We start from the raw sequence: 26,234 nt of genomic DNA on the forward strand, positions 1-26,234 counted from the left end.
CTTTGGTCAGCGGGGATGGGGAAGTTACGCCCTTTGCGCGCATCACGAGCTCAACGCGCACCGTGGAAGGTCCTAACTTTTTTGGTGGAGAATGAGAAACATGGGGAACGAAGTGCATCCTTTGTTTGGCATCCTGGAGTCCACGGCCGCAAAGGCAAAAAACATCTGACTCCCAGATATTAACATAGTTTCGTTTTGGTGCAGCAAAGGAAAGGCTCTGGAGAGGAGAAAGCATCCCAAGTAGGGAAAAAAGGAGGTAGGGTGGGCAGAGCTTTGGAAGCTTTTTCCACAAGAGCGGAATGTACTAAGAAAGGCGTGCTTTTAAGTTCGGTGACATTTGCGTGTTTCACCTATGTGTAGATCAGGGAAAAGCAAATAGTGAATGTTGAAACCCTGTTTTTTTGTTCCGGCGCGGAGCTGTGCGCGGTGTTGTTGTTGCGGCTGGGCATGGCTGCTCCCCACAAAAACGCCACCATTTATGTGCAGCCTGCGTGCTTCGTTTTCGAAAGTTTTACATGTGGTTTGGAAATTGCGCTCGGCTAGCACGGGTTCGCATGTAATAGTCATATTGAAAGTGAAAGAAAGACTCGGGTTACCTATTTTGTGCTCCGCCAGTCATGTCGAGCCCATTGCGCAGCACAAGTCAAAAAGCCTCACACACATAGCGTTTTCTTTGTTACTGCTGCGCGATGGTCTAGGAATCGGAATCGGAAACAGGGCGCTCGAAGGCCACTTCTGTTTGTAGTAGTTTGGAGTGTGCCCGCGGCGTTTGCAAGCCGAAGAAAAAGGGCGCTCGGTACACACAGTATGGGCGAACCGAGCGGCAGAATGAAATTTGAAGCGTCGCGATTTAAAGCGATCATGCTCGAAGCGGCATACACTAACAGCAGCGACGAAGCGACGCCACCAACTTGCCGACATCGAATTGGCTCTTTACATCCCCCTTGGCGCCAGATTGAGGAACATTTTCTATAGCCTTGATGCCGTCGGCGTGACGACTTCAGCATAAGGGAGGCGCCGCCGAGCGCGAAAAGTATTGCGAGTCCCAAAGCCAGAAATACAAGCAACGTGTGTTCTGCAGCCGAAATCATTTTCGCACGACATTTGGGCAGCCCAAGTCAGTTGTTTCAAACAGCCGTTACGCACGCGCGTCACCCACGCCAGCGGTAGAAAAGCACGGCTCACGGCTGAGGAAACTGAGACAAGGAAACGTGCACAATCACGTGGTTCAGGAACGACAACCATCTCCCATTCGTGGGCTGACATAATGACGGCCACGGGAACGGAACTACTGTTTATGCTCTCGCCGCCGGGCCTTTTAGAATTACAACAACAGAACGTGCAGCCCACCCTCCGTAGCAAGAAAACGGGAGGCGCACACCGCCAGCCGGCGCCATGTGAGCACCGAATGAGGAATTGTGTCTGTTAGAGAACTGCGCGTAGCTAGCGTTGTCCTTGGCGCTGCGCATACCTGAGAACGACCAAGCAACAGAAGAACAAATCGAAAGGCGAAGAAAAGATGAGTCGGCAACCAAAAAGATCAGCTCGAGAATATTTTTGAAAGAAACTGTTCATGCTCCCCCCCCCTCGGATGTGATTTCCCAGCGCTTGAAGAACACCAGGAGCCAGAGCCCGAACGCGAATCAGGAGAAAGTGGATTCGCGGTTGTGGTCTTGAGAACTGGGATTTTTTGGTTGCGCTGCGCCATATCTGGGGGGATACGCTGTGTTCCCGCGGTTCGCGGCCCGCAGCCCACCCCGAAACAAAAAGAGAGCGCACCCGGCATTCGCGTTTGCGACCCCCCTCCCCATTCCCAATGCCGACAGTCACGAGGACACCTCACCTGAGGCCCTTCGTTGTCTTTTTCCCACGTCTTCGAGTTCCCGATGCACGCCCAAATGTCAGCAGGATCGCCTCCCTGGCGTTGCCCCCGCAGAATTCCAGAGGCAATGGCTCATGACTTCAAAATGCTGTGTTGCACTCCTCCCTTGCCTCCTCCCTGTTTTTTTTCCCAGGAGATAGTAATAGCCTTTCAGAATAAACTCACGTGCTTTGCATTTTGCTGCGAGAGGCAGCGTTTTTTTTTTTTTTACGATGTCATCTGGTGTCGTGATTGTGGGTGACTCCATCTGTGGAGGCGAAGTTGGTCAAAAGTTGAGCACGAGCTCCGACGAAGTGTATCTGCGCGGGTTTAACACTTTTGCGGGGAATAAGCCGAGCGACGTGGCGCTGCTCCACGAAGGGGCCGGTGAAATTGTGGCTGCTATCAATGGGTACATAGAAGTAACGGATCGTGTGATATCGGTGAAGGGGCTGCTGCCGCGGTACCAACCCGAAATTGGTGATGTGGTGGTGGGTCGGATCTTGGAGGTAACAGGCAACAAGTGGCAAGTTGATGTAAACTCCTCCCAAGCAGCAATTATGCTTCTTTCTAACGTAACAGAGCCTGGAGGCATACTGCGACGTCGAGGTCGCGGTGATGAGCTAGGTATGCGTCAGCTTTTCGATCAAGATGATCTAGTTGCGGCGGAGGTTCAGCGCATCTCTCCTGATGGTGTGATGTCATTGCACACACGTGCAGCCGAGAAATATGGTCGGCTTTTAGGGCCGGGCATTTTGGTGAGTGTGCGTCCCTCTTTGGTGAAACGCGCGAAGCACCAGTTTGTGGAACTTACCGACTACAACACGCAACTAATCGTTGGTATGAATGGAAACATATGGATCTGCTCGATGCAGTCCTATGCTACCGAAACGGAGGAAAAAGACCACGCCGTGGACACATATCAAAATGTAGCACGCGTCGCAAACTGCATCAAAGCACTAGGAGCTGCGCAAGTGCAAATTTACCCAGCATCGATAAAGGCCACCGTGGCAGCGTCGTTAGAGGCAGGCTTGTCAGCATTTGATGTTTCGCTTGACAAGCACCGAGATGCGCTTGTGGTACACGCCGTCGACGTGGTACGAATGAAGCGCCGTCGCGAGGACGACGGCGCTTCGGCGCGATAGCTCGTGCAGAAGCACGCGCATGTGTGCTTGAGTAAGAGGTGCTTTTGTTGCTATGTTACCCTATTGGATGTTATGCTGTGTGGGATAATTGAGCCCTTCGTAAGGGTTAGGTGGTCAAGCTCCTCTTCGCAAAGCGGTGAGGAAGAGTAAACTCAGTTACCTTTAAGCGATAATTAACAGGTTTTCTAGAGACAGAGTTACGAAAGTGATAAAAATCACAACGAGAAAATATATTTATTAGAGAAAATGTGCCCTTATTGTTTCAATCATGATCTTTGTAGTTTAAAAGGCATGTTGAATTTCCATAGGCTTCCCATGAGGGCCATTCCGCTGTTTTGTATGCACATGACGACCACCTGCTTCGTTTTCCTTTTGTAAGCTATGCAACATGTGCCTACCTCTGCTTCTTATTTTCTTTAAACACATGGAAGGCCGACCCCAGATTCAATCTTTGTAAAGCTGCTCGTTGATTCCTTTTCCGTGTCGAATGTGAAAACCCAGAGTCGCGTCTGCGCAAGGAATGGCTATTTTTTGAACTGCGCAGTACTGAGGGAACTCTGTCTGAGAAAATGACAAAGGCTGTTGGTAGTGCAGAAAGTGATGATTCCTGTCATAAGCTTTCCCCGCAACTCGGCGCTCAGTGATTACTTGCGCCTGCTCGCATCTAGGAAGGAAGAGAGCACCACTTTTTCTCGAGATGCTGATGCTGCTGTCGAGCATTTACTACTATCCCAGAACATATGGAATATTAGCGGTGAATAGGGCCGTAATTTTTTGATGCTTGACAGAGCGTATCTGGACGAATTAAATCTTTTCAAGTATGTCAAACTGACGGTGCCAACGCTCTTTGCAGTATGCAGCCTGCTGCCGATGTGCTGTGTACTTCCGCCACAGAAGGCACAAGCTCATCTGCTGATCTATCTGAGCACGAGGAAAGCTGCGACAGGATATACCATCATTTATGATGCATCTGTGGTAATGGTGTCTTGTGTGTTGCAAGGTCTCTACGCTGCGAGAATTTCTCTTTGACTTTTTGCCGATGACACACTCCAGCTAGTCGCAGCCCTCATGCTGGATGTCACAAGGATGAAGGGGAAAAGTTCAGAACGAAGCTGATCTTTCGTGTTAAGGGACAAAAAGAGTAAATTAACGGTTGCAGTTTATGATCAACTTTAGCTGCTAACGTGGCTGTAGGTAAGCAGCGTGATATTCATGTGATTGTAGAACCTGAGGAAGAAACCTTTCCTATTGCGCCATCGTTTTGCACGCCTTACTTGCCTCAGCCTCTTCTATATTATTTGCATGAAGAGCTGCACAAGAGTAATACCCATGAAATCTGTTTGTGAAGCTTGAATAAAAAGCTCCTTTTTATGTTCTTGGCTTGTTTGAATTACCCCTCATCTGTGATTCGTCCATGAAGGAGGAGAGGGTGTGTGATTTTTCAGACCTTTATCTTGCAGTTCTTCTGGAAATGTATGTTGGCAGATGCGCGAGAATGCAAGGAACAGCTACGAATTGACTACAAAAATGCACTGGTAGGCTGGTGGAACTGTAAGCTTCAGCATCGATCTTTCGAATGTGCTGAGATAATTAAAGTAGTGATTTGTACTGCTGGCTACCTTAACCTACAGAATCACCAGCACTACGGCAGCTTTTGTGGTATACACCAGAAAAACTGAAAAGGAGTGCCACTTTGTGTGTGTGTGTGTGTGTGTGTGTGTGTGTGTGATTTATGAGGAGGCACAGCAGTCACGCAGCTTTTCGATTACGGAGCGAAAATGCGGAGGGCTGAAAGGCATATCTATCTGTGGGATGGCAATACCCGCACGAATGCGATGGGCTTGAACACCGTCAACCTCGATGCGAACACATACATGTTTGAAGCTGAGTTAGCGTCTTTCGACAAACCTGGTCTTCCCCAGTGATGGACTTCCACGGCAAGGCGAGAAGGATGCTTAGCGAAGCTTTGTATTTCGTGATGCCGCCCTGTGCAATGGACTGGTCAATAAGAAAGTGGATTAACTGCACTCTCTGAAGCAGGTGTTGATGTACCACCCCCTGGTAGGTTTCACAATGAGTGATATGACTATGTTTTAGGGATACCGGAGGATACTTCTCGGTTGACTAAAGGCGGTGGTCAAGGTCCTCAGCGTGATGAACTAGTTAATGTTGTTCGATGTTTACGACGTGTAGTGCTCTCTTCATCGTTGGGGCCCACTGACTGCGTTTCACGTACTGAAGCTGCTTCAGTGTGCACTAGGAGTGCGACGGACACAGAAGAAAGATTATGTCAAGTGTCTGTGTGAGAGCCCCTTGGTGGAGTGTTGCACGGTGGAAATCAAGCGGTGCAAAGCGAGGCATGAACAAAAGCTCCCGTTATTGTTTGCTTTTCAGAACTACCTCGATCAAGGCGATTCCTTTTTCGTCATATTTAAGTCTAGTGACGAACTCAGAGAAGAACTGCCTGCACTGTAGCTGTTGTAGCTCATCGACAGCCTGTGGAAAGCGGCAGTGTTCGTCCCTCATCGTACTCCATACGGTTGCATCTCTACGGGAAAAAGTGTTGCCATGATTGAAGTGGTGTTGAACAGCGGCACCGTTGCCAGCAACATGAGGCGTGAGGTGGAGGCTGAGGCTGCGTTCTACAACGACCCGATTATAAATTGGTTGCGCTAGTTCAACCATGACCGAACTGAAGCCGAGCAGTGACCGTAGAATTTCGTTCTCAATGTCACTGGTTACACGGTTGTCACCTATTTCTTGGATATCGGTGACAAACACAATGTCAACAGCATGCTCCGCTAGGACGATACCCTCTTTCAGATCAATTTTTGGCCACTTTCTCAGCAACTTCAAGATGAAGCTCGGCATCAAGCGTGAGAAGGCACCTTTTATTTGTACTCACATTTACCTCGTTGCTATGGGTGAGTCGAGAGTATTCAAATAGTTTGTGGACGTAGCATGCCAAGCGAACAACGTGCTGCGGCGCAGAGGAGCGTACTCATCGAGCTCTTTGGGCTATTAGTTTCTACTAGCATACCGGAACCGCAAGGCATGGGCGGCATTAAGTGACTGCGCGCAGTACTTTTTCTCAGCCGCACAGATGAGAAAACCTCCGAGCACTGCAAGAGACTCACCAACGCTCCACAGAGACCGGCGCCATGTACTCCAGGCATCATTATTTTTTTCTGTGTTTTGTTATGATATCATCTCTTGTGCTTTCCTATTTTTTTTTTTCGCCTGCATTTCTATTTTGAGCTGCACGGAAAAAGAGAGAACACAAAGAAAAACGCACACACTTCCAGACGCACATCTGCAGTTTTTTTTTTTTTTCAGACCTCTTAGGTACACCACCGGGCACTGTACACTCTTTCTCCGCGGCTCCGCCTTGTGCTTCTTCACACGCAGTTGCCCCGCACTTCTACCTCCGTTCACTAAAACTGCACGTTGTCAGCATCAGCAAAACCACACCTGCGAGCACGCACGTACACATAAATAAAAGATGGTTGTGTGGGGTCCGCTGCAGCGGCAGCTGATGGCCTACATTGCACGCCATCCACAGTTCCAGCAAGCCGTAAGGAACACGGGGCAGCGCGTGGTGGCTCACCCGATGTTTCAGAAAGCAAAGGAAAGCGCCTACTCAGCATTTGATAAGGTGGGCGCGAAGGCGAGTGGTAGTACAGAGGAATCGACGTTCAACGCATGGAGGCGTAGGATCAACAACAGCTGGCACAAGCGCAAGGCTGGCGTAATGAGCTTCATCACTGCGAATCTTATGGCCATCCTCATCTTTGCTCAAGTTAGCCCAATGCTCTGGCACTCAGTAAGGCGTGGCATCCACTACCTTACCGAAGAGACGCCAAGCGCCGAGGCAGAGCGCAAGGAGAAGCGCCGAAAGGAAAAAGAAGCGGCGGTGGAGCAATCCCTGTTCAATGCGAAGGCCCCTAATGATACCATGCGTGACAATGTTCCTCGAAGTGTACCGCCACATCATGCCGTTCAGGGCAGCCTCACAGAGCACAGCACAGCAGCATCGAGGCCGGCTCAGTCTTGGCAGACATCTTCTTCACTCTTTGACGACACGGTTAATATCAAGCAGCAACCAGATGCACAGCAGTCGTTTAATGACATGCACAAGGATGTGTTTCGGACCTCCGATGGCAGTGCGCAAATCAACTTCGAAACATCCTTTCTGGTGAAAATGGGCGATGAGACCTCGTTCACGTCCTCTCTCGAGAGAGAGGCGCTCACGGGAAGTGCGTCCTCTTGTCCGTTGTAAGGTCCTCCCCTGTGCCGCACCTCTCCCTCCACTCCCTCTTGCTGTTCTTCTACGGCCGACCTGCATAGCTCCCGCTCCAGGTGTTCTCACACAGCCATTTCCTTTTTCTTCCCGTCTACTTGCTCGTTGTCTGCTGCAACAGCTTAACCATGTCCTGATGTTGCTTAATACCCGAAGCGTGGCAAGAAGAAACAAGGCGTATTTCTCCCTTGCTGTTGATAGATATTTGCTGACGTTACGAGACAGGCCGCTGGAGATAGCTGCTGCCTCCCACTCCGTCCTCGAGGGAAGGAATACAGTTTTGTCCAGCTGGTGCGTTCGGCATTGTGCTTCGTCGCTTCGTAGCGTTGGTCTTAGCCTCCTGATGCTCTACATCCCTGCACGGCCTTCACCCCCCCCCCCCCTCTAGCTGCTCTCTTCTATTAGAAAAAGAAAGACTGGACACTACGCGCTCTTTACACTGCCGCCTTTCTTTCGTTGGTTCGTTAGCTATTTTGTCACTTTCACTAGTGTGTACAAACACGTCACGTAATCTCAGTACTGGCATCAAGTGGAATCATAGTGGTCGTGGCGTTGAAGTTGTTGCCCTCCCCTCTCAGCTATCTCCTCTCCCTTCCTGAGCAACTGAGGGAAAGTTGCCATGCCAAGTGGTCTGATGCGGGCGAACACCAGCACGGAGCTGGAGTCGATACTGGATATCGTGCAATCGTCCGGCGAAATCGCTGTTGTCTTCACTTCGCCGAGCATTGGCGATTTGGAGACGATTACAAGCGAAACGCAGCGTCGTCAGCTGCGCATCGCTGGGATCCCTCGCGGTGGGTACACCATCCTCCCCGCTATTCCGCTATACGATGACGAGCTGCTTCAGATGTGTGAGCGGTACACCGCCGCGAGTGAACACGAGAAGGTGGAAATTCGGAACAGCCTGTATATGCGAGAATACCCACTATTCGCGTACAGCATGCGCAACCAGAGAGCACTGTTTCACCCTGCTGACTACGTAAGCCGCATTCTCCAGTTCTGCTTCCATTATGTTCAGGTGCCCGACGAAGACGTTTTATCGCTGCAGGACAGGAGTCCCTTTCTTCACATCTCCCCCGTCAAAGAAATTTGCGTACATCTCCGCCTCATCGTCCGTGGCACTCCAGCAGCACCAGATGAGTCCGAGTCACCGGTGCCAGAGCAGCTGCACTTTCATGCAGAGTCAGACGCTGAGAAGCTTGCAGCCGAGCGTGCGCGCGCTTTGTCCATCGCAGCAAGCAGTGGCGGCGCCTCAGAGACGGAGCCGCTCTCTCTCTTCACCGGCGTTGCGCCGTCGGCGCTGTTTCAGAAAGGGGCAGTGGAAGAAGTGGACCTGGACACTGAGGAAACCATCGAGGATCTCACTGGCGAGGAGACAGTAGATGCGGTGCACAGCTTTCATTCAGAGTACTTGACATTGAGCGGGTTTGAGTTAGTGACAAAAGCATCCATCTTCTACGACCACGAAGGAGAGGGACAGCGCGTCGTTGCGGTGTACATTCCAGGAGGTGTGCCAAAGGAGACGTGCCGCGCAGCAGCAGCTGTCCTAGAGCTTGCAGTGACAAAAAAGAATTTGCGGGCAGCCACGAACGGTGGTCTGCCACCGGACACCGGAATCGTGGGCTACTATGACTACCTCACAAATCCTACCCAGCACAAATGCAGAGAGACAGAATTCAGCCGCAGGAACTGGGGCCTCTTCTCACAGAGTGAGTCGCTACTGAAGCATCTCGACAAGCTGTACAGCCAGTTGGCCCCAACGCACCATCATCTGCAGCGAGTAGCGATCCCGTCGCAGTATCAGCTGTGCGGCACAGTCTTCAGCACCATCACTGTCAACCGAAACTTCCGTACCGCCGTGCACACTGACAAGGGTGACTTTCGGAGCGGCTTGGGGGTTCTCTCAGTAATCAACGGCGAGTTCGAGGGCTGTCATCTCGCCATCAAAAGTCTCAAAAAGGCGTTTCAGCTCAAAGTTGGCGATGTTCTTCTTTTCGACACGTCTCTGGAGCACGGCAACACGGAGGTGGTGCACCCAGAAAATCACTGGCAGCGGACCAGCATTGTGTGCTACCTGCGCACTGGACTAATGTCCTCTGTGTGCGAGATGGAGCGACGAAAGCATTTAAATCGGCTCATTCTTCAGCAGCTGCTCAACACGGAGATTCGCCACACCACCGTCAATATCAATGAAGCCGATAGCAGCCTGCCGCCGCTCTTTGTGCCGACCCGCCTGGCGAGCCAGTTGGCTCCAGTGCAGCTTGCCGCTCTCGGCTTCATTGTGGAGCGGACGAACAAGCAGAGCGGATGTGTGGTGGCGATGACGATGGGGCTGGGCAAAACCCTCGTGGCATTAACGTTGTGCTTCTCACACCTGCATCTTGCACCGCAGGCGGACATCCTCATCCTCACTCCAAAGCCGATTATCAGTCATTGGGTGGACGAGAAGAACAAGTGGGGCATGTACGGACTCCACTTTCCTCACTTCGTCGCCTCTGACGGGCTCAACTCCTTAGAGTTCGAGCAGCAGCTCCTCGAGTACGAGCGGCAGAAGAACAACGAGAAACCAAAGGCAGGCCACGTCTTCGTCATCAACAGCGAGTACCTGGCAGGGTTTCTGCGACGCTTCAGGCGATTTACGCCCTTCCTCATTATAGTGGACGAGGGTCACCGAGTTGCAGCGAAGGGAAATAAGCTGACGGAGTCACTCGATCGCCTACGGTGCAACCTCCGTGTTGTGTTGTCCGGCACGCCTTTGCAAAACGATGCCAGCGAACTCTACCGGCTAGTGGGGTGGGTGAACAAAGGCGTCAGCAAGGTACTGCCGCCGAAACGCTTCCAGGAGCTTGCTAATAGCATCAACCAGTTCGTCGAGGGCGATGATGGGGCCTTCTACAATGCAGTGATGGCGCAAGAGTACATCCAAGACTGGATGCGTGGGTTCGTGTTTCGTGAAATGGAAAACGACCTGCCACCGCTGCACGATTACCTGTTGGTATGCGGCTCCTCCAACGTGCAGCGGGAGTATGAAGAGAAGTTGGGCCTCACAGAGACGGCCATGACAGCCTTGAGGGCAACGGAGCACCGACCACATCACCTCTCCACACACCCCGCGTGCTACCTGGCCTTCATCTCCAACTGCTACCAATCGATGGTAAGCGGGTGGACAGTGCGCGCGCAGTCTAATACGTCACGACTGCGAACAACCCAGCTGGAAGAGATCGATGCCATGCGTCTTGAGCAGTACGCCCAGATGATTGAAAACGAGCAACTCGACGCCTTCATCAACGTGAGTGGCAAGATGCGGGTGCTCGTCGATATTGTGCTTCGCGTGCAGGCTCGCAAGGAGAAGCTCATCATTTTCTCCCTCTATGTGGGATCGCAAGATCTCATTCATCGAACTCTCACAGCGCTGCGGGTCTGCACATTTACGGTTCGTGGCCGAGACTCACAAGACCGCCGCCGCCGCGCCATGCACGAGTTCAGCGAAAACAAAGACCTCACTGTGCTGGTATTGTCAACAAAGATCGCTGCCTACGGTCTCGAATTCACCGCTGCTAATCATGTCGTTCTGTTCGACTCGTGGTGGAACCCGCAGGCGGACGCACAGGCAATCGCCCGCGCCTACAGGCGAAATCAACGGAAGCCGGTGACCGTGTATCGCCTTATCTCTGCGACCGAGAACAAGTTCGTGTTACGCTCACAGACACGAAAAATTGCCTTGTTCAAGTGCATCTTCCACAAGCGCACCACCCGACAGGCGCTACCAAGTGAACTAGAGGACTGCTCAGCTAACGAGACCGATAACGAGCGGCGGGACTTCTGGGCAAAGCTAAAGGCGACCCACCTCGTTGGTGATACTCGAGCTTTGCTGAACGTGTATCGGTACCAAGAGAGCGTACGCGAAAGTCAATGACCGCATCCCTTAAGAGTAAAATAGCCTACCTGCAGCGACAACACAACACAGGAGTTTCGCCTTTAATTCATTGTGTCATGCGCGTGCGTGTGTGTCTATAATTTTATCGCAACCTGTGCCCCCCCCCCCTCATCTGCTCCTGTATTCCTTCTAATCTTTTTTGGCGTTTGTACCCTTTGTGTGTGCGCATGTGTCTGTTCAAGAGAATAGTCACACAGTGCACTCATTCTCGCGCGTGCCAGCCGGCCTTTCCGAAAGGCTGCTGCCGCAAGCTGTACGCATATGACGTAGTAAGGGAGAATAAAGGACCTGGGGGAGGTGTGGAGGTGTGTGTGGTGGTGATTGACGTGAGCAACGGTGTGCCCCCCGCTTTGTCTTTTCCTTTTCTGCTTTTGTGGGGTGTGCTCACCCTCTGTGGCCGTTGTCGAACTCCTCTCCCGTATTGTGCGTCGCTTCATTCTGCTTTACTATCTGCTCTGCGCTACCAACTTACCTTCTCCTGTTGACTGCTCCTTTTTTTCCTTTCTTGATGAGCCGTTGGGCAGCTGCTACGGTGCGCGTAGGGTCCCATGAACGGCAATTCCCCCGATCCCCGTTTTAATAGCATATCGTGTGCGTGTGTGTGCGTGTGTGGCATTTTGGCCGTGTCTGTGTGCGTCGTTTGTCTCTCCTTTGGAGGTAGTAGGTTGGTGTGCTGCGTCTGGTCTTTTCGTTTGTCTGTTTGACAATCTTCCTCCCCTTCTCCATACATACATATAATATATATATATATCCCCTCTTCCTCCCCCTCTCTCTGTTTCCCTCTGCCTTGATGATCCCGTCGCTGGCGTACGCGTGAGTGCGCGTGTGTCTATAATTTTATCGCAACCTGTGCCCCCCCCCTCATCTGCTCCTGTATTCCTTCTAATCTTTTTTGGTGTTTGTACCCTTTGTGTGTGCGCATGTGTCTGTTCAAGAGAATAGTCACACAGTGCACTCATTCTCGCGCGTGCCAGCCGGCCTTTCCGAAAGGCTGCTGCCGCAAGCTGTACGCATATGACGTAGTAAGGGAGAATAAAGGACCTGGGGGAGGTGTGGAGGTGTGTGTGGTGGTGATTGACGTGAGCAACGGTGTGCCCCCCGCTTTGTCTTTTCCTTTTCTGCTTTTGTGGGGTGTGCTCACCCTCTGTGGCCGTTGTCGAACTCCTCTCCCGTATTGTGCGTCGCTTCATTCTGCTTTACTATCTGCTCTGCGCTACCAACTTACCTTCTCCTGTTGACTGCTCCTTTTTTTCCTTTCTTGATGAGCCGTTGGGCAGCTGCTACGGTGCGCGTAGGGTCCCATGAACGGCAATTCCCCCGATCCCCGTTTTAATAGCATATCGTGTGCGTGTGTGTGCGTGTGTGGCATTTTGGCCGTGTCTGTGTGCGTCGTTTGTCTCTCCTTTGGAGGTAGTAGGTTGGTGTGCTGCGTCTGGTCTTTTCGTTTGTCTGTTTGACAATCTTCCTCCCCTTCTCCATACATACATATAATATATATATATATCCCCTCTTCCTCCCCCTCTCTCTGTTTCCCTCTGCCTTGATGATCCCGTCGCTGGCGTACGCGTGAGTGTGCGTGCCTCTATGACGGTGGAGATCGTCGGCAGTATCATAGATACTTTAAGGTTGTTCATCGGGTTAAAAGCGCCTCTCTGAGCGGAGGTTTTCAGAGGGCGAACGCGCTGATTTGACAATTTGCTGAACAACGCATCTTTTTTCGGGTTGGAATTACTCGTGAATGAGCGGAGATATGAAGTTTGCAACGACGAGGGAAGTGTTGCATACAACTGTTCAGAGGATTTTTCTGTGAGGAAAGCCTCCTTGAGCTGAAGATTGCAGTGGTGATCAGCTGCCAGCTATCCCAATGGCTCTCCATACTCTACATCTGCCCTTTCCTCCCCTCATCTTTCCTGTGAATGCAACACAGCTATCGTGCCCGCACGTGTAAGGATGTGTCGGGGCTCTCGAAGCCCTGCGCAAGGCTTTTTTTGGTAGGGCCACTCAGGCCCCGTGCTCACTACTGTCATGAAGCCAGAGGTGGTGCAGACTAAGAGCCTTCATGTGCTGCAGAGGCTTCTGTGCCCCGTGCTTCTGCTGTATATTTCGAGACGCCGAGCAAAAGCTGATGTGGCATATGTGGTGTCGCGGTATCATGCACCCAGCATAGACGCGCTTAAAGCACTGCCGCTTTTTTCGAAGTGGCCAGCCTCAGCACTGAAGGAGTTGTTGTTACAGGGAATGATGGTGGTTCATAAAGGGACGTGCATTGGTTTCGCGCGTGAGCCACCGCAAGCAGCGCGTGTTTACTGGGTGCTCTCCGGTGAAGTCACTCAGTTACCGACGAAGAGTGAGCGACGCGAGTGCTCTGGTGAGCTGCCACACCTGTCACTAAACGCACCGACGACTGGCCCTTCAGTGCTGCTCTCTCGTTGTCTTGAGGGTGCGCCCAAGGCAGCACTGCCTTATCTCACATCCACCCAGGAACGCATCGCGAAATCGCTGGCAGTGTACCGTGCGGGTCACCTTGTCGATGCTGAGAGGCTGCTACTTGGTGGTGAAAGGCAGCGGTCGTTGCGATGCCAGACAGACGCTGTTATGCTGAGCTTTCCTTTTTCGTTTTTTTTTTTCGCGGGAAGTTCAGTGTTTACCCAGCCTCCTGCACAGCCACGTCATCGATGTTGCACGCACCGTTGTTCAACATGGAATGGTGCAGTTGGCAGAGATGCCGTCCGTGCACTCCCTTACCTCAGCAAATCCGGTCCTACAAGCCCTTCCGCTAAGAACGCTGCGGGCACTGTGTCTCCAGCTGAAGCCGCTTGTGTTTCTGCAATTCGATGTCCTTTGTCACGATGTGGCGAACTCGGATTAAGTCTTCTTTCTCAGCCGTGGCAGAGTACTCATGGAAGACAGCAGCGGGTGCTCTTCAACGATTACGTCGAAGGCGTGGACCGCTGTCGGTCTGGAGACGTTTGTGCCGTGCCGCCTTCCGGACTACTACGACCAAAAGCTGCGGGCAAAAGAGGTTACGTACTGTGAAATGTGGTACATCCCTACCGACGCGCTGCTTGCCATGTGCGACGTTGCAATACAGCTCCGCTGCGCGCACGCAGCTACGCAACTCTTGGGTAGTGACACGAGTCGCCTCGCGCTAGCATCCGCGCTACGCACATGCCCTTGCTTCGCTGGAGTTTCCGAGGCTGCCATCACTGCCGTCGCTCAAGCTCTGCAGGCGCGTGTGTACTGGGCAGGTGACACGATCGTCGCCTCAAAACGATCGCCTAGAACGGGCATTCTCGTGGTAGCGGGGATGGTGTTCGTGCACTCGGACAAGAAAACACCTCCCCAGCGCCTGTGCACGGGCCAATCTCGCTACTTCTGCGAATGCTTTGTGAAGATGGCGCTAGAGGAGTCGGTGGTCTCGCAGAGCAACTCTATTGTGTTGCACGGGTCTCCTGGAATAATACTTGAACTTATGGAGGAACTCAAACCCGCGTCGGACGACATTAAGATCATGCTTGACAGTGCACAAGAATACGTGAATGGCCGATATGGGACTGGGGCCAGCGACCTCAGCAAGGCGCAAAATGCTGCAGCCGAGCGTGTAAGGGACTTTAAGCGCCGCTGCGCGGAAGCTGCGTCGACAACGTCTCCACCAGGCTCCAACACCGACACCCTCGCCTTGCTGGAGAATGAACTCCTGGTCAGCCTGACATTGTAGTTGCAGGCACTGCACCTTGACACTACCAACGAAGCGAAATTTGGCGTTCTTCTAGAAGGTCAGCTAGCGATAGGGGACGACGATGCCCCAAGCAAGTTTCGCCCAACTGCAGAGTGCTTTTCCCTTGACGACGAAGGGAAGCTTGTCATATGTACATCACCAGCGCCAATTGCCCCTGCGCATCCCTTGACAGAGGCCCCTGCTGCTCCTTCAGTCTTCGTTTTTGCTCCAAAAACCGACGTCGTCACTGCCTCATTGCAGCAGCGAGGGAAAACGAAAAAAAAGCTTGCCTCAACACAGGCGACAGCACCGGTTGTGCCGCGATCGCGGCGCACGGCGGTGCACGCGTCTGTCCCCGCGACAATTAAACAGCGTAGGGTGCCGTCCCCTCGTCTTACTGTGTTGCGTACCACCGCAACACGCCCCCGAGAAGAAGCGAATGATGTGGACCGGCGAAGGGAGCAGAAGCATCAGCTGTTGCGTCTGAAGCACTCTCTGTAATTCTGCACTACGCCTTCTAGGGTAGCACGTGTGCACGTCCCCCACTTCGCCTTTTTGCTCTGCAACCTCATCGGCACCCTTGCGTAATGTAGAGTAGCGTTGATCGTTCGACAGTGCGCTTCATCTCTTCCCTGGATCAGGGGTCTGAGTAGCCTAACGTGTTGCTGAAATTGTCCACTGTGTTCCTTTGTACCCTCACCCTGTATACCGGTTGCGGTGCCCCCTTTGCCCACACCACTTTCCTCACTGACCCGCTCCCAGCACACACACACACACACCATCTCCCCCCTCTCTCCTTCCCTTACATTCCTCCCTGTGGGTTGGATGCATTTGATCTAACGACTCCCGCTGAAATTTGCATCTTGGAGAAAGGCAGGCGCGGTGCAGGGCAGTCGATCGTGTTGCTCCTGCCCCCCCCCTCCGCACGTCTGTGACATTCCGCAGACGAAAGAGAAGAAAGGGACGTTGCGAGACGCCTGTTGCGTGTGTGCGTGTGTGTGTGTTGCTTCGCTTGCGTGTGAACGGGAATAGCGCACCACGTCGCCTGCCCTCATGCGGTAGCAATGTTATCAAGTGTCACCTACGTCTTGGGGACGGAGAGCTGTGGAAAAACAGACCTCGTCCGCCAGCTAGAGTACCTCAGCCAGGGGGTCGTGCGCACTGTCCCGACTTCGTGTACGCCCACGATGGGGCAGGAAGTGACGGTGCTCACTATCCGTTCTCCCGCAGGCGAAGGGAAGGTTACAGTCGAGGTGCGAGAGCTGGGAGGATCGCTGGTGAACGTGTGGGAAAGCTTCATCGAGTCTCGAAAGGCCAAGGAGATTGGTGGCGGTTCCACAGCGTTTCTTCTGCTCTATGTGGTCGATGGTGTGGCCCCCCACCAGCTGCCGTTGGCGTCCACAATGTTCCGTTATCTCACGCAGGGCCGCCATGCACCTTGTGCAGGATGGTCAACGCTCATCGCCGTGCAGAAATGCGCCAGTGTAAACGCCGTCACGGCAGAGGAAGTACGGGGCTTCTTCCTGGACGAAGTGAGTACACAGTCAAACGTCGATGTTGTTGAAGTAGACTCGTGGAATGGCATCGGTGCAGGGGACGTACTCAGAGGAATTGAAGCGGTCTTTGGTGCTCCTCGGTAGCAATGGTGTCTTGGCCTCTTTGCATGTCCGCGTACCTGAGCGTCTCGTGTTGCATGCGCGCCAGTGTGCGTACGTACGTATGTGGGGAGAGGTGGGAAGCCGGGTACTACCCGCCGTTGCTTCCCACCCCCTCACCTCCTCATATTCCTGGACAAGGGAGAGCTTCCTCGCTCTCTCGAAAGTTAACGCACATGCACAACAGAAAGAAAAGGAAATCTTTCCGCGATCCCACAGAAAGGACTGCAACACGGGAGCACTTCTGCTGCAACGTCGGACTTGTTCTCCCATCATAACGGCCTGTCATTGAATGCGGTCCCTCAGGGGGTTACTGTGCTCTTTAGCAAAACGCGATTGCGTCTTTTGTTATCCCATCCCCGCCTTCTCTCCTCTTTTCCCCTTTCTCGACGGCCACACCCTCAATCGAGTCTCCTTTCTCTTTAGAGCCCCCTTTTACTGTGCTCACTCGTGCTCCTCTTTGTACGCGCGCCCACTACGACGTGCATCAATGTCCTTCTCAGGCCACTCACTGTACTCGTAATCGATTATGCTATTCGCCTAGTGTGTTTTTATCTTCGGATAGCGCATTCTACTCCCATCAACGTGCGGGTACCCACCACCATCGTAGATCTCCACTCCTCATGAGCGACTTCGAAGTGGTCTCTTCCGAAGATGAGGAAGCAGGCATGATCACCGTCGGGAGGTCTGCGGAGATGCCGCCGTATGGTCACCTGCACCCGTTCTGCAAGGGAAAGCTGCTGTGGTCACCGGAGGCATCGCACTGGATACTCGTTCTGCTCACTCTGGCAGGTGGAACGCTACTCTTTGCGCTTCTCTGGGGCTCGCTCCGTTTCACAGACCCCAACCTCCTGCCCAATCGGTGGATGACGCAGTTACCCGACATCATTGTTGTGCTTCTGGCAGTGGTGTGTGCCACACTTCTCCTGTGCACATCACTCACAAATCCAGGGATTTTGCCCAAAAACAACATTCCCCCGCTGCTGAGCAGTCCAGCCACGAAGGAGTACTGCACGACGCTCCCGTACTGCATGACTTGTCACATTCACCGTCCCTCACAGGCAGGTCACTGTAGGCGGTGTAATAACTGCATTGCGCAGTTTGATCACCACTGCCGCCTTTTGGGGTGCTGCATCGGTGAGCTCAATAAGCGCTACTTGCTTCTCTTTCTCTTTAGCATCGCCCTATACAGCGCCTTTATTGCCGTGTGTCTCGCGTATTTTCTCATCGTTGTGCCCCCGAAGAAAAACTTTGTGCGGTGCATCTTCTCCACCGTCGGCCTCGCCACCACTGTGCTTCTCAGTTTCATTTCTACCGGGTACCTGCTGCACAACCTCCGCCTGATCCGCATGGGATTGCTGCATCGTGAGTACGTGAGTGGCGCCCCCTCGCGCAATCGAAGTCGCGCTAGCTTTGCTACTAACCTAATGCTAGTTTTCTTCCCCAAGAAGGAGTGGGGCTGATCACCCTTGGCGCCATCCTATCTAGCGCCTTCCCCTGATGTTCTCTCGTTTTCCATTTGAGCAGATGTCAAAACCCCACATGGCGGGGGGACACCCCCCAGCGCGTGGCTGCCCAGGCTCCAGTGCCCACACTCTGTGGGGAGAAGCCACGTACTGGATGGCGCTGCGTCACACCACACGGATGGGGAGCCTGTGACAGGCCGGGCGGAGTGGAGAGTCTGCGCTTGTGCTCTACGACAGAGAATGAGCGCTCTGTGCGCAAAAAAACTATTTCGGTCGCATTTCTCGTTGGCTTGGTTTCACGTTGATTTCTATCTTTTCTATGCTTGCTCATCCTCTTTACTTGTTCTTGTGCGCGGAGCGGTTCAACGAAAAGCAACACTACAGAACGGCTCTCTGCTGAATCCAAAGACTTTAGCGTCCCCCTCCACCTTCTCGCCTGTGGCCATGATGTAAGTGGACAACTGCGCTGATTGAGGGAAATAGCAGCAACAAAGTGCGTATGCGACAACTGCCGTGACTCACTCGCTGCTATGTCCACAGCCACCAACTCCACACACCGCTACAACTCTTTCCAGCTTTCTTTCCTCCCCATGTCTCTTCTGCCAAAGGAGCGGAGTTGTCCCTCCTCCCTCGGCTTCTCTCGCCTCCTCCACGCGCACACGCACGCATCTGCCAATAGGTGTAACCGACACACACTTACGTACCACTTGACACGAAACGCCACCATGCTTCGTCAGTTTGCAATGCCCGTGCGGCGAGCAGCGCAGATGGCGGGAGTGGCTGCGCCACCACTGCTTGGTGTTCAGCAGTGCTTTATGAACATGAATCGAAGCGTGCAGACGCGGTGGGAAATTGATAGCCAGACGGCCTCACAGAAGCGAACTGACTACGACTTTGACAAGGAGCAGTGGATGAAGCAGATGCGATTTGCGTCTATGGACTGCATCATGGACCCAGACATAACACCCATACGCTACACGTCCTTCGCGGGAGTGAAGAAAGCGTTCCGGCGTTTCGTGACAATGCGCAAGCTAATGGACCGCCGCCCAGATTTCGACCCTGCTCAGCTGAAGGAGCTGTTCATCCAGTTCAAGACACTCTCGTATGAAAAGAGCCCGGACTGCTTCAAAACACTGCAGCGCATCACCACGCACGGAGAGGCAGACCGAATCCTTAAAGAAATCAGGGGACGCATGAACGAGGACTTTGCTAAGAAGAGCTGGCGGTCGTTGAAGCAGCAAGGGGCGAAGAGCACATACGAGATAGAGGTGGACTCGTTCAATTTGGTGACATGCTACATGGGGCAGATGTCACAGGACGACTGGCTACAAATTACGTATCGCTGCGAGTTCCGCCAGCGTGCCGGCAAGGAGTACGACTGGGAGACGCTGATAGAGTACCCAGTGTTTGAGGTGCGACTGGGAGACGGTGTGAAGACCCCAAACACCCATCCGTTCATCGTTGTAGGGGTACTCAAGAAAGATGGTACGCGCTACGGCAAAGACTCACAAGACGCCGCCGATCTTCGCAAGCAGTTTGACCGCACAGGGCGATGGTTCTGACACAGCGATGAGTGAAGCAAATGCACCCATCCTTTTCCTCTCTCGTGTGAGAATGTGAGCTCCCCTTCCAGTCGCATGGCATGCGCATGCACCCCGGTGAGCGAATTTTTCCATTCCCATTTTCTCTTTTGTGTGTCTCTGCGCGCTTTGGGCCACTGTTGCTGCCTCACATCTCCAGTTGTAAATCGTGCTGAGCGACGTAGCCGTTGTCGTCCAAGTCAAACAAAGGCGCAACGGCGCGCACATGTCGTGGTAGAAAGGGCACAAACAGGTGATGGGACACCAACCACCCCAGACCTACTCTTAACAGCTTCATGCAACGACACCGAGAGCCTTGGATTCTGACTGTCTGTGAGCATCCTCCAGCAAACGCTGAGCAAGTGTTACCCCTTCTCCCCCCTCGCACCTCTTACTCCCATCACCCTCTTCAGTTCTCGTCTGCCCTTTCCCTCACTGCCCCCTTCCCCACCTGTGGTTCCCCCTATGCGAGCCCTCTCTCTGTGCTTCGCTTGTTGTCTTGTCACCTCCAGGACTGTCATGGGGGAGTGGCGCCACCCTGCACTCGAGCAGCACACTGTGTGGGTGTGTTTGCAACAGTAGAGGGATAGATGGACCGACTCGCAGGAAGTTTCTTGAGCAACGGCGATGTCGCCAACGCCTCGTCCCTGTACAACTCGTTAGAAAAACTGAACCCAACCAGGTACAGTCGCATGGCACGCATCTGTCGTGTTCTTCTCAACCCCCAAAGGGTGCCGCTGCCACATCGCCACCGTGACATTTGCGAGGCGCTTCTGGATCCTATCGTGTCTCCAGAAGTGCTGCTTCGTGACTCAGCGGAGAGCGTGCAGAAGTTATTTCAGTGCCTGGCCGTGTGCACCCATCCCGACAAGAACCCCAACCCGAGCGCCAACGAAGCCTTTCTTAGGCTAACGGTGATGAAGGACAAGGCGCTGGCACTGCTGCGCGATGGTGCGGTGCGAAAATGCGATGGAGCAGCCGAGGTCCCACCTGGTAAAGCTTCAACCTCGAATGGGCGCAGGGGAAAGACCAATATGCCGCGCTTCGGCCCTGCCATACCGACCGTAGCTCACAGACGGCAGCGGAAGCCAGGGGCCGCTGTACCAGCAGCCTCCACCGCAGCTACTTCGGACATCACCGCTGCTGCGGTCTTCACCAACATTGCTCAACTGCGAAGTACAAGAATTACGCTGAACGCGCTGAAGCGGAAGAACATCGCGGACGATTTTGAAATCTTCAGCTCCACGCAGCGCTCCACCGCAGTGCAGTCGGAGGTGAGTCTCAGTGGCGTGGATGAAGCTCACCTCGCCGCCACAGTGCCGGTGATACCCACGAAGGAGGGAACGCAGTGTGCGAATCGTCAGCGACTGCCGTCCAGCGCTCCGCAGAAGGTAGCAACTGTACCTCGTACGGCGTCCCCCAACTCGAACCCATTCCTGTTCAGCAGCGTCTATGACGTGATGCCGGTGTCCTCGCATACGCCGCCGCTTCAATCGCCTCTAGGGATTGAAAGTCACACCATGAGCGTCAAGGGTGGCGGTGACAGTGCTCTCGATGCCTCAGCCCTCCACTCACCATCCGTCCCCACTGATGCCGTCGCCACTGACAGTGATGCGATTCGGCGGCAGATTGATGAAGCGTGCGTTCGCCTGCGAGAGATGCGACTGCGGCACACGAAGGTGCGTCTCGATCTTGACCTTAGCTTTGAAGCATATGAGCGCAGCAAGCAGTCACAGTGAGCAAATATGCTACGCCTGCCCGAGGTTCTCAGCCGTGTGCATTCGGGGGGATGTTGGAGTGCCAGCTAGATCGAAAGAGCTGTTAGCTACAAATGTGCGTGAGGCTGCCTTATTACCGGCGAGATGGACAATGGATGGCGAGGGAAGACTGCGGAGGGGAGGCAGACCGCGTACGAGCACCCGCTTGATGTAAGTAGTCGACTGTTTTCTTCTGCAAAGAGGGCAGGTAAATAGAAAAGGAAAGGAAGGGAGGGAGACCACTGGCACACACGAACACAGCACAACGCTCAACAGCCATACACGTGTGGTGACGTATCCTGTGAAACCCGAAACCCCATGGCAAGCGAACTGGGACATCGATGACAGCGACCAGCTACACCCGCGCACACACACACACACACACAAGGATGCGCAAAAGGTTCACTTTCTGCGCTCGCGAAGCACATATATGTATATGCATGCGTCTGTATATATGCCTCTCCTCAGCTCTCTTTCTCTTTTACCGCTCTCCAGTTTGGGTCCCCCTCTCTCTTGTGCTCACAGTAGCTCACAAGGAACGTGTAGTATGAGTGTATGTCGAGTGTGCTACTTCTTTGTTTTCTCTCTGCTGCCTATACTGGTGACTGACTTCTTTGGCACTTGTGGCGTCTCTCGGTGGGCAGTGGGGTGGCAAGGGAAGAGTAAGCGAATTCGGAGCGACGAGAAGAGAGGCAGTGAATCGCTTGCTTCGCTCTTCACTCCCGCCGCTCTCACGTCGAATCCTTCACATCCCCGCCATCATCTCCCTTGAAAAGGTCTCGTTTCCTCCATCATGAGCTCCCGACCAACATACTCTGAAATCCGCACTAAAGTAGCCTCTCCCTCTCCCACTGATACGCAGCTTGCTCTTGACTGCTGTAGCTGCCACAGAAGTGCAGGCCTGTCTGTATGTTCACTGCACCGGCAGGTCATCCAGCCGCTCAAGAGCATTGCGTTACTTCCTCCCCCCTGCCGCCGTTGAACGAGAAGTGGTGGTGGCACAGAAGTGCAGCGGAAGTCCTTGTGGAGTTGTTGTCGCAGCACCTTCTCGCCGCTATCAAGCCCTGTCTGCCTCTACAACACTGCACATCTCATCGCCATCTTTTCTCTCCACTTCCTTCGTTTTCCCTTCGTGTACATGCGGCACGCTCTCGTGGATTTCTCTGTTGGAACCGGCGCGCGGCGTTACGCGCAATGTGACGGCTGTGTTTGTGTGTGCGTGGGTGTTAACAAAACTCTTCTATGTTTACTTTGTTTTTCTCCCCGCCGCCGCCCCTGCCAGGACCTCTTGGGCCAAGGAGAAGAATGCCCTCCATGAGCGTGTCACGGCAAGCGTCGAAAGTTTCCACCACCCCAAGTGCCACGAAGTTCTCGACAATTCGGAAGCTGCCCGCAGTAGAGCAAAGTGTCTTTCCAGTGGTGGCAGTCCCTACAAACAGTGACGAGACGAGGCGCACGGTGTCCGTCGACTTCAATGTGGACTCCACCTCCGACACAGTGCACGCACTGCACGAGATGCAGCGCCGCGTAGGCGACGAGGACGCCACGGACAGGCGAATCCGCCGCAGCTACTACGCGCGGTTTGTTGGACACTTGAGTATACAGCGCAGCCTATACCAATCTACAGCTGTGTTTGTGGAAACGATGCTGAAGGAGGTTCACCACTCCACCGAGGCCGGGGTTTCGATCAAGGCAGCGGCAGCGACGTGGGGCCTCAAACTCCTGGCCAAGAACGCCGGTCACAGCGTCATTAACACGGTTCTCGAACTGCTTTTGCCGGCTCTCTATTGCGAGTACAACCCAGAGAAGCTGTGCAGCGCGCCTTCCGCCGTGCAACTGCAGGTGCGCGAGCAAGATGCACTCAGCGACAACCCGTACTTTACACACTCCATGTTTGTGGATGAGGTGCAGGCGGACAAGAGATCTGCTATCCATCTCCAAAAGTCGCTGGAGGCAGCGGTCCACGCGAACGACGAGCGCAGAAATATGACGTGCCGCCTTATTGAGCGCCAAAGGCGGCAACAACTTAAAGTCGCCTTCCGCAGCTGGCGCCACCGTGTGCGTCAGCAGCACCTTTTGTGCATGATGGGTGACAACACAGCGAAGCAGTGGGCAGAAGAGATGTCACGGCTCTGTGTTCAGTCAGCCTTTTATCACTGGAAGCTACTTGTGGAACGATCGCGAAGCACTTACTTGACAGAGCGACTACACGACGCTGCGTTCCAGCTGGAAAACGCAAAGAATCAGTTTCAGCTGCAGTGCTACCGCGCCGACCGCTTGGTGCAAACTGCGAAGGAGGCGACAGAAGAGATGAAGCAAGTGTCGCAGATCAACGAGGACCTTCAGCGGCAGGTGGCTGAGCTGAAGGCAGAGCAGGTGCGCAAGGAGAGGGAATATAACGAGAAGCTGACGCGAAACGTGGCGCAGCTGCTGAAGCTGTTGGGCACGTACGATTCGCTGGCGCACGTGTTGCTGCGCTCGAATCAGACTGCCGAGTCTTTTATGTCGGAGAAGCCACCATCAGCTCAGCCCCCTCAGTGTTGTGACGGCAGTGAGGAACCTTCGGAAAACGAAGGTCAGTCGCTTGTGGCGAATGCCGCCGCCGAGGCGAGCGTGGAAAACTTGTCCAGCTCAGCGCTACAGCTGCTGCGGAAGTGGTGCGATGAGGTGCTAGCACAAGTTAGCGAACGTGAGGCTCCATTCCCGCCGATTCGTGCCTTCGGGGCTGACTTCTCAAACGGCGAGCGCTATCTCTACCTGCTTCAGCACGTGTTCCCCGAGGTGGTTTCCTCGGTGCTCTCGATCCACAAGATGGACGTCGAGTCCAGGCTGCGCCGCATTCGTGGCTACGCTGCGGACTGTGCCCTTCGCTACAGGCTGATGCCATCGGACCTCCTAAATGAGCGTGAGGATCTGCTTGTGTGCTCCCTGAGCGAGCTCTACCAGCAGCACTTACTGCGTAAGTGGGATCAGATTGTATTGCGATCCACTGCGGAGCTGGACACCTTTAGGGAGGGTAACATGCAAGCAGCACTGCTTGGGTGCACGGACTCATCACCAGTGGAGGAGGCCGCCGACGTTCCAACCGAGCAGCTGGATGAGGCCGTAGTGAGAGTGCACATTGGTGACTATGTCGAGCGAGTGAAGGCCATCAGCGAAAGCTTCAGCACGTCACTCGCAGCGGCAAACGAACTAGTCAAGACCAGTGGCGCTATTGCAGCGCAGGAGGCGCACCTCGGCGGCGAGCGGCTGCAGGGGACGCCAATCCTGGTTGTCGGTGAAGCTGGCAGGCGCGCTTTCTGGAAGCTGCCAGCTGGCGCGTTGGATGACCTGCGCGGAACCCTGAAGCTCAACTCTGAGGAGATGATATGGGATCTTATCGTGACGCAAACGCTCCCGGAGTTGCTGCAGGAGCACGTCGACACAACGTCACGCCTCTTCTTTCTCTTCGCTGGAGAGAACGCCAAGACACTTTCAGAAGTGGCGTTCTGGCGCTTTGTCGAGTGCAGCGGCATGTTGGGTGGTGGGATGGATGTGCCCATGGACTGGATTGCGACGCAGTATGACCACGTTGTAACGCCGCAGCTTGACGCAGCCCTGAGGACGATGGCACGCAATCAGAGCGAGATGAATTTGCAGAAGCTGCGCCAGGTCGCCTACCAAGAAATGGACATCCGCTGCTCAACACCACCGCAGTTTACCGAGCTGCTCGTGCGACTGGCCGTGGCATCGGAGAAGGGTGAGTACGGTCTCGTCGAAGGCACGCGCCGCCTCCTGGAGAGACTGAAGCTGCTCGAGAGAGGGATGTCTCCGGTGGCGCGCGAGCTGCACACGCAGGAAGCGCAGCATGTCTTGGGCTTTTTCAACGAGGATCTGCTCCGCGTGTACCTATTCTACGTGAAGAAGCAGGAGTCCTCACGCAATATGCGGGATGCGTCGCTGGCCAGTCAATGCGGCGGCCGTTTCGCCTCGCAGATGTCGATGACAATACTCCTCACCATGCTCGAAGACTGCCGATTCCTCTCCGACAACAGTGGGCGGGGAAGCGCTCCGATCAACGCCTTAGCTGATTCCACGCGACCGCGCTTCTTCATCAATGCCGCACAAGTGCGAAAACTGGTCTCTGCGCTGGAGCGTCTTTGCAAGGGCGCCATGAGCGGTGGACTCTCGTTTAACCTCTTTGTGGAGACGCTCGCGGGGCTGGCGTATCACTGGTGCCCCGACCCGCTCGTGCCAGAACCACGGCGCCTCGCCGGCTTCCTTGCTCACACGATGCAGCAGCTGAGTGCGCGCCACATTAATTCTACGCTACTGTTGGGCATTGTTCCGACAATTAGGCTGGAGGGACCCAGAAGCGTGGACTTCTCGTATGAGGCACGCCCATCACCAGGCACAGCCGCCTAGCTGTTCGAACCGGCGTTGTGCTGCCTTGGAGGTAGACACCTGGGCGAGAACGAGCGAGAAAGTACAGCAACGGAGGTGCGTGTCACTTGTACCATCCTTCTCGCCACTGTGCCAAGTAGATCTGCCGGCATCCTGTACGCGCATCTGTGCACGTAGCCGCAACTCTGCTGTGTGCTGCTAAAGGGGCACACTCCCGTCTATCCCGTGCCGCCACTCGCCCCTCTCCCTCCCCTGCCAGTCGTCCTTTTGTACATCTTCGATTCCTTCGTTGTTCTTTGACCCCTCCTCGCTCCTCACCCATGTACACATCAAACCTCTGCCACTTCTCCCCTCACCCCTTTACCCGCATTCTTCTCGAAGACACTCACGGAGCGCCAGTGCTGATGCGCGATTCCGCTTGCACACACGCCA

At 54.0% G+C, this 26,234-nt stretch overlaps 9 protein-coding genes and 1 pseudogene across 10 annotated transcripts; all 10 read left to right on the plus strand.

The window, feature by feature from the left end:
• Nucleotides 1–2,094: 2,094 nt before the first annotated feature.
• Nucleotides 2,095–3,006, plus strand: LBRM_14_0010 (putative exosome complex exonuclease; the record flags this gene model as incomplete). Its single annotated transcript, XM_001562140.1, has 1 exon — nucleotides 2,095–3,006. One exon carries the CDS (start codon nucleotides 2,095–2,097, stop codon nucleotides 3,004–3,006), a length of 912 nt encoding a protein of 303 aa, XP_001562190.1.
• Nucleotides 3,007–4,818: 1,812 nt separating this feature from the next.
• On the plus strand, nucleotides 4,819–5,682 carry LBRM_14_0020 (annotated as a pseudogene). Its single transcript is given in 2 exon segments — nucleotides 4,819–4,848; nucleotides 4,852–5,682. Coding segments are annotated over 2 exon segments (861 nt in total).
• An 826-nt stretch (nucleotides 5,683–6,508) lies between these two features.
• Nucleotides 6,509–7,285, plus strand: LBRM_14_0030 (conserved hypothetical protein; the record flags this gene model as incomplete). Its single annotated transcript, XM_001562143.1, has 1 exon — nucleotides 6,509–7,285. One exon carries the CDS (start codon nucleotides 6,509–6,511, stop codon nucleotides 7,283–7,285), a length of 777 nt encoding a protein of 258 aa, XP_001562193.1.
• A 640-nt stretch (nucleotides 7,286–7,925) lies between these two features.
• On the plus strand, nucleotides 7,926–11,222 carry LBRM_14_0040 (putative j-binding protein; the record flags this gene model as incomplete). The annotated part of the gene is made up of 1 exon (XM_001562148.1): nucleotides 7,926–11,222. The coding sequence occupies one exon, from the start codon at nucleotides 7,926–7,928 to the stop codon at nucleotides 11,220–11,222; it is 3,297 nt and encodes a 1,098-aa protein (XP_001562198.1).
• Nucleotides 11,223–14,142: 2,920 nt separating this feature from the next.
• Nucleotides 14,143–14,961, plus strand: LBRM_14_0050 (conserved hypothetical protein; the record flags this gene model as incomplete). Its single annotated transcript, XM_001563249.1, has 1 exon — nucleotides 14,143–14,961. The coding sequence occupies one exon, from the start codon at nucleotides 14,143–14,145 to the stop codon at nucleotides 14,959–14,961; it is 819 nt and encodes a 272-aa protein (XP_001563299.1).
• A 1,064-nt stretch (nucleotides 14,962–16,025) lies between these two features.
• LBRM_14_0060 (conserved hypothetical protein) lies at nucleotides 16,026–16,601 on the plus strand (the record flags this gene model as incomplete). Its single annotated transcript, XM_001563250.1, has 1 exon — nucleotides 16,026–16,601. The coding sequence occupies one exon, from the start codon at nucleotides 16,026–16,028 to the stop codon at nucleotides 16,599–16,601; it is 576 nt and encodes a 191-aa protein (XP_001563300.1).
• A 638-nt stretch (nucleotides 16,602–17,239) lies between these two features.
• LBRM_14_0070 (hypothetical protein, unknown function) lies at nucleotides 17,240–18,079 on the plus strand (the record flags this gene model as incomplete). Its single annotated transcript, XM_001563251.1, has 1 exon — nucleotides 17,240–18,079. One exon carries the CDS (start codon nucleotides 17,240–17,242, stop codon nucleotides 18,077–18,079), a length of 840 nt encoding a protein of 279 aa, XP_001563301.1.
• A 533-nt stretch (nucleotides 18,080–18,612) lies between these two features.
• On the plus strand, nucleotides 18,613–19,644 carry LBRM_14_0080 (conserved hypothetical protein; the record flags this gene model as incomplete). The annotated part of the gene is made up of 1 exon (XM_001563252.1): nucleotides 18,613–19,644. The coding sequence occupies one exon, from the start codon at nucleotides 18,613–18,615 to the stop codon at nucleotides 19,642–19,644; it is 1,032 nt and encodes a 343-aa protein (XP_001563302.1).
• Nucleotides 19,645–20,354: 710 nt separating this feature from the next.
• On the plus strand, nucleotides 20,355–21,401 carry LBRM_14_0090 (conserved hypothetical protein; the record flags this gene model as incomplete). Its single annotated transcript, XM_001563253.1, has 1 exon — nucleotides 20,355–21,401. The coding sequence occupies one exon, from the start codon at nucleotides 20,355–20,357 to the stop codon at nucleotides 21,399–21,401; it is 1,047 nt and encodes a 348-aa protein (XP_001563303.1).
• A 1,323-nt stretch (nucleotides 21,402–22,724) lies between these two features.
• On the plus strand, nucleotides 22,725–25,823 carry LBRM_14_0100 (conserved hypothetical protein; the record flags this gene model as incomplete). The annotated part of the gene is made up of 1 exon (XM_001563254.1): nucleotides 22,725–25,823. One exon carries the CDS (start codon nucleotides 22,725–22,727, stop codon nucleotides 25,821–25,823), a length of 3,099 nt encoding a protein of 1,032 aa, XP_001563304.1.
• Between the last annotated feature and the right edge of the window lie 411 nt (nucleotides 25,824–26,234).

Source organism: Leishmania braziliensis, chromosome 14 (assembly GCF_000002845.2).
Source record: "Leishmania braziliensis MHOM/BR/75/M2904 complete genome, chromosome 14".
Taxonomy (NCBI): domain Eukaryota; phylum Euglenozoa; class Kinetoplastea; order Trypanosomatida; family Trypanosomatidae; genus Leishmania; species Leishmania braziliensis.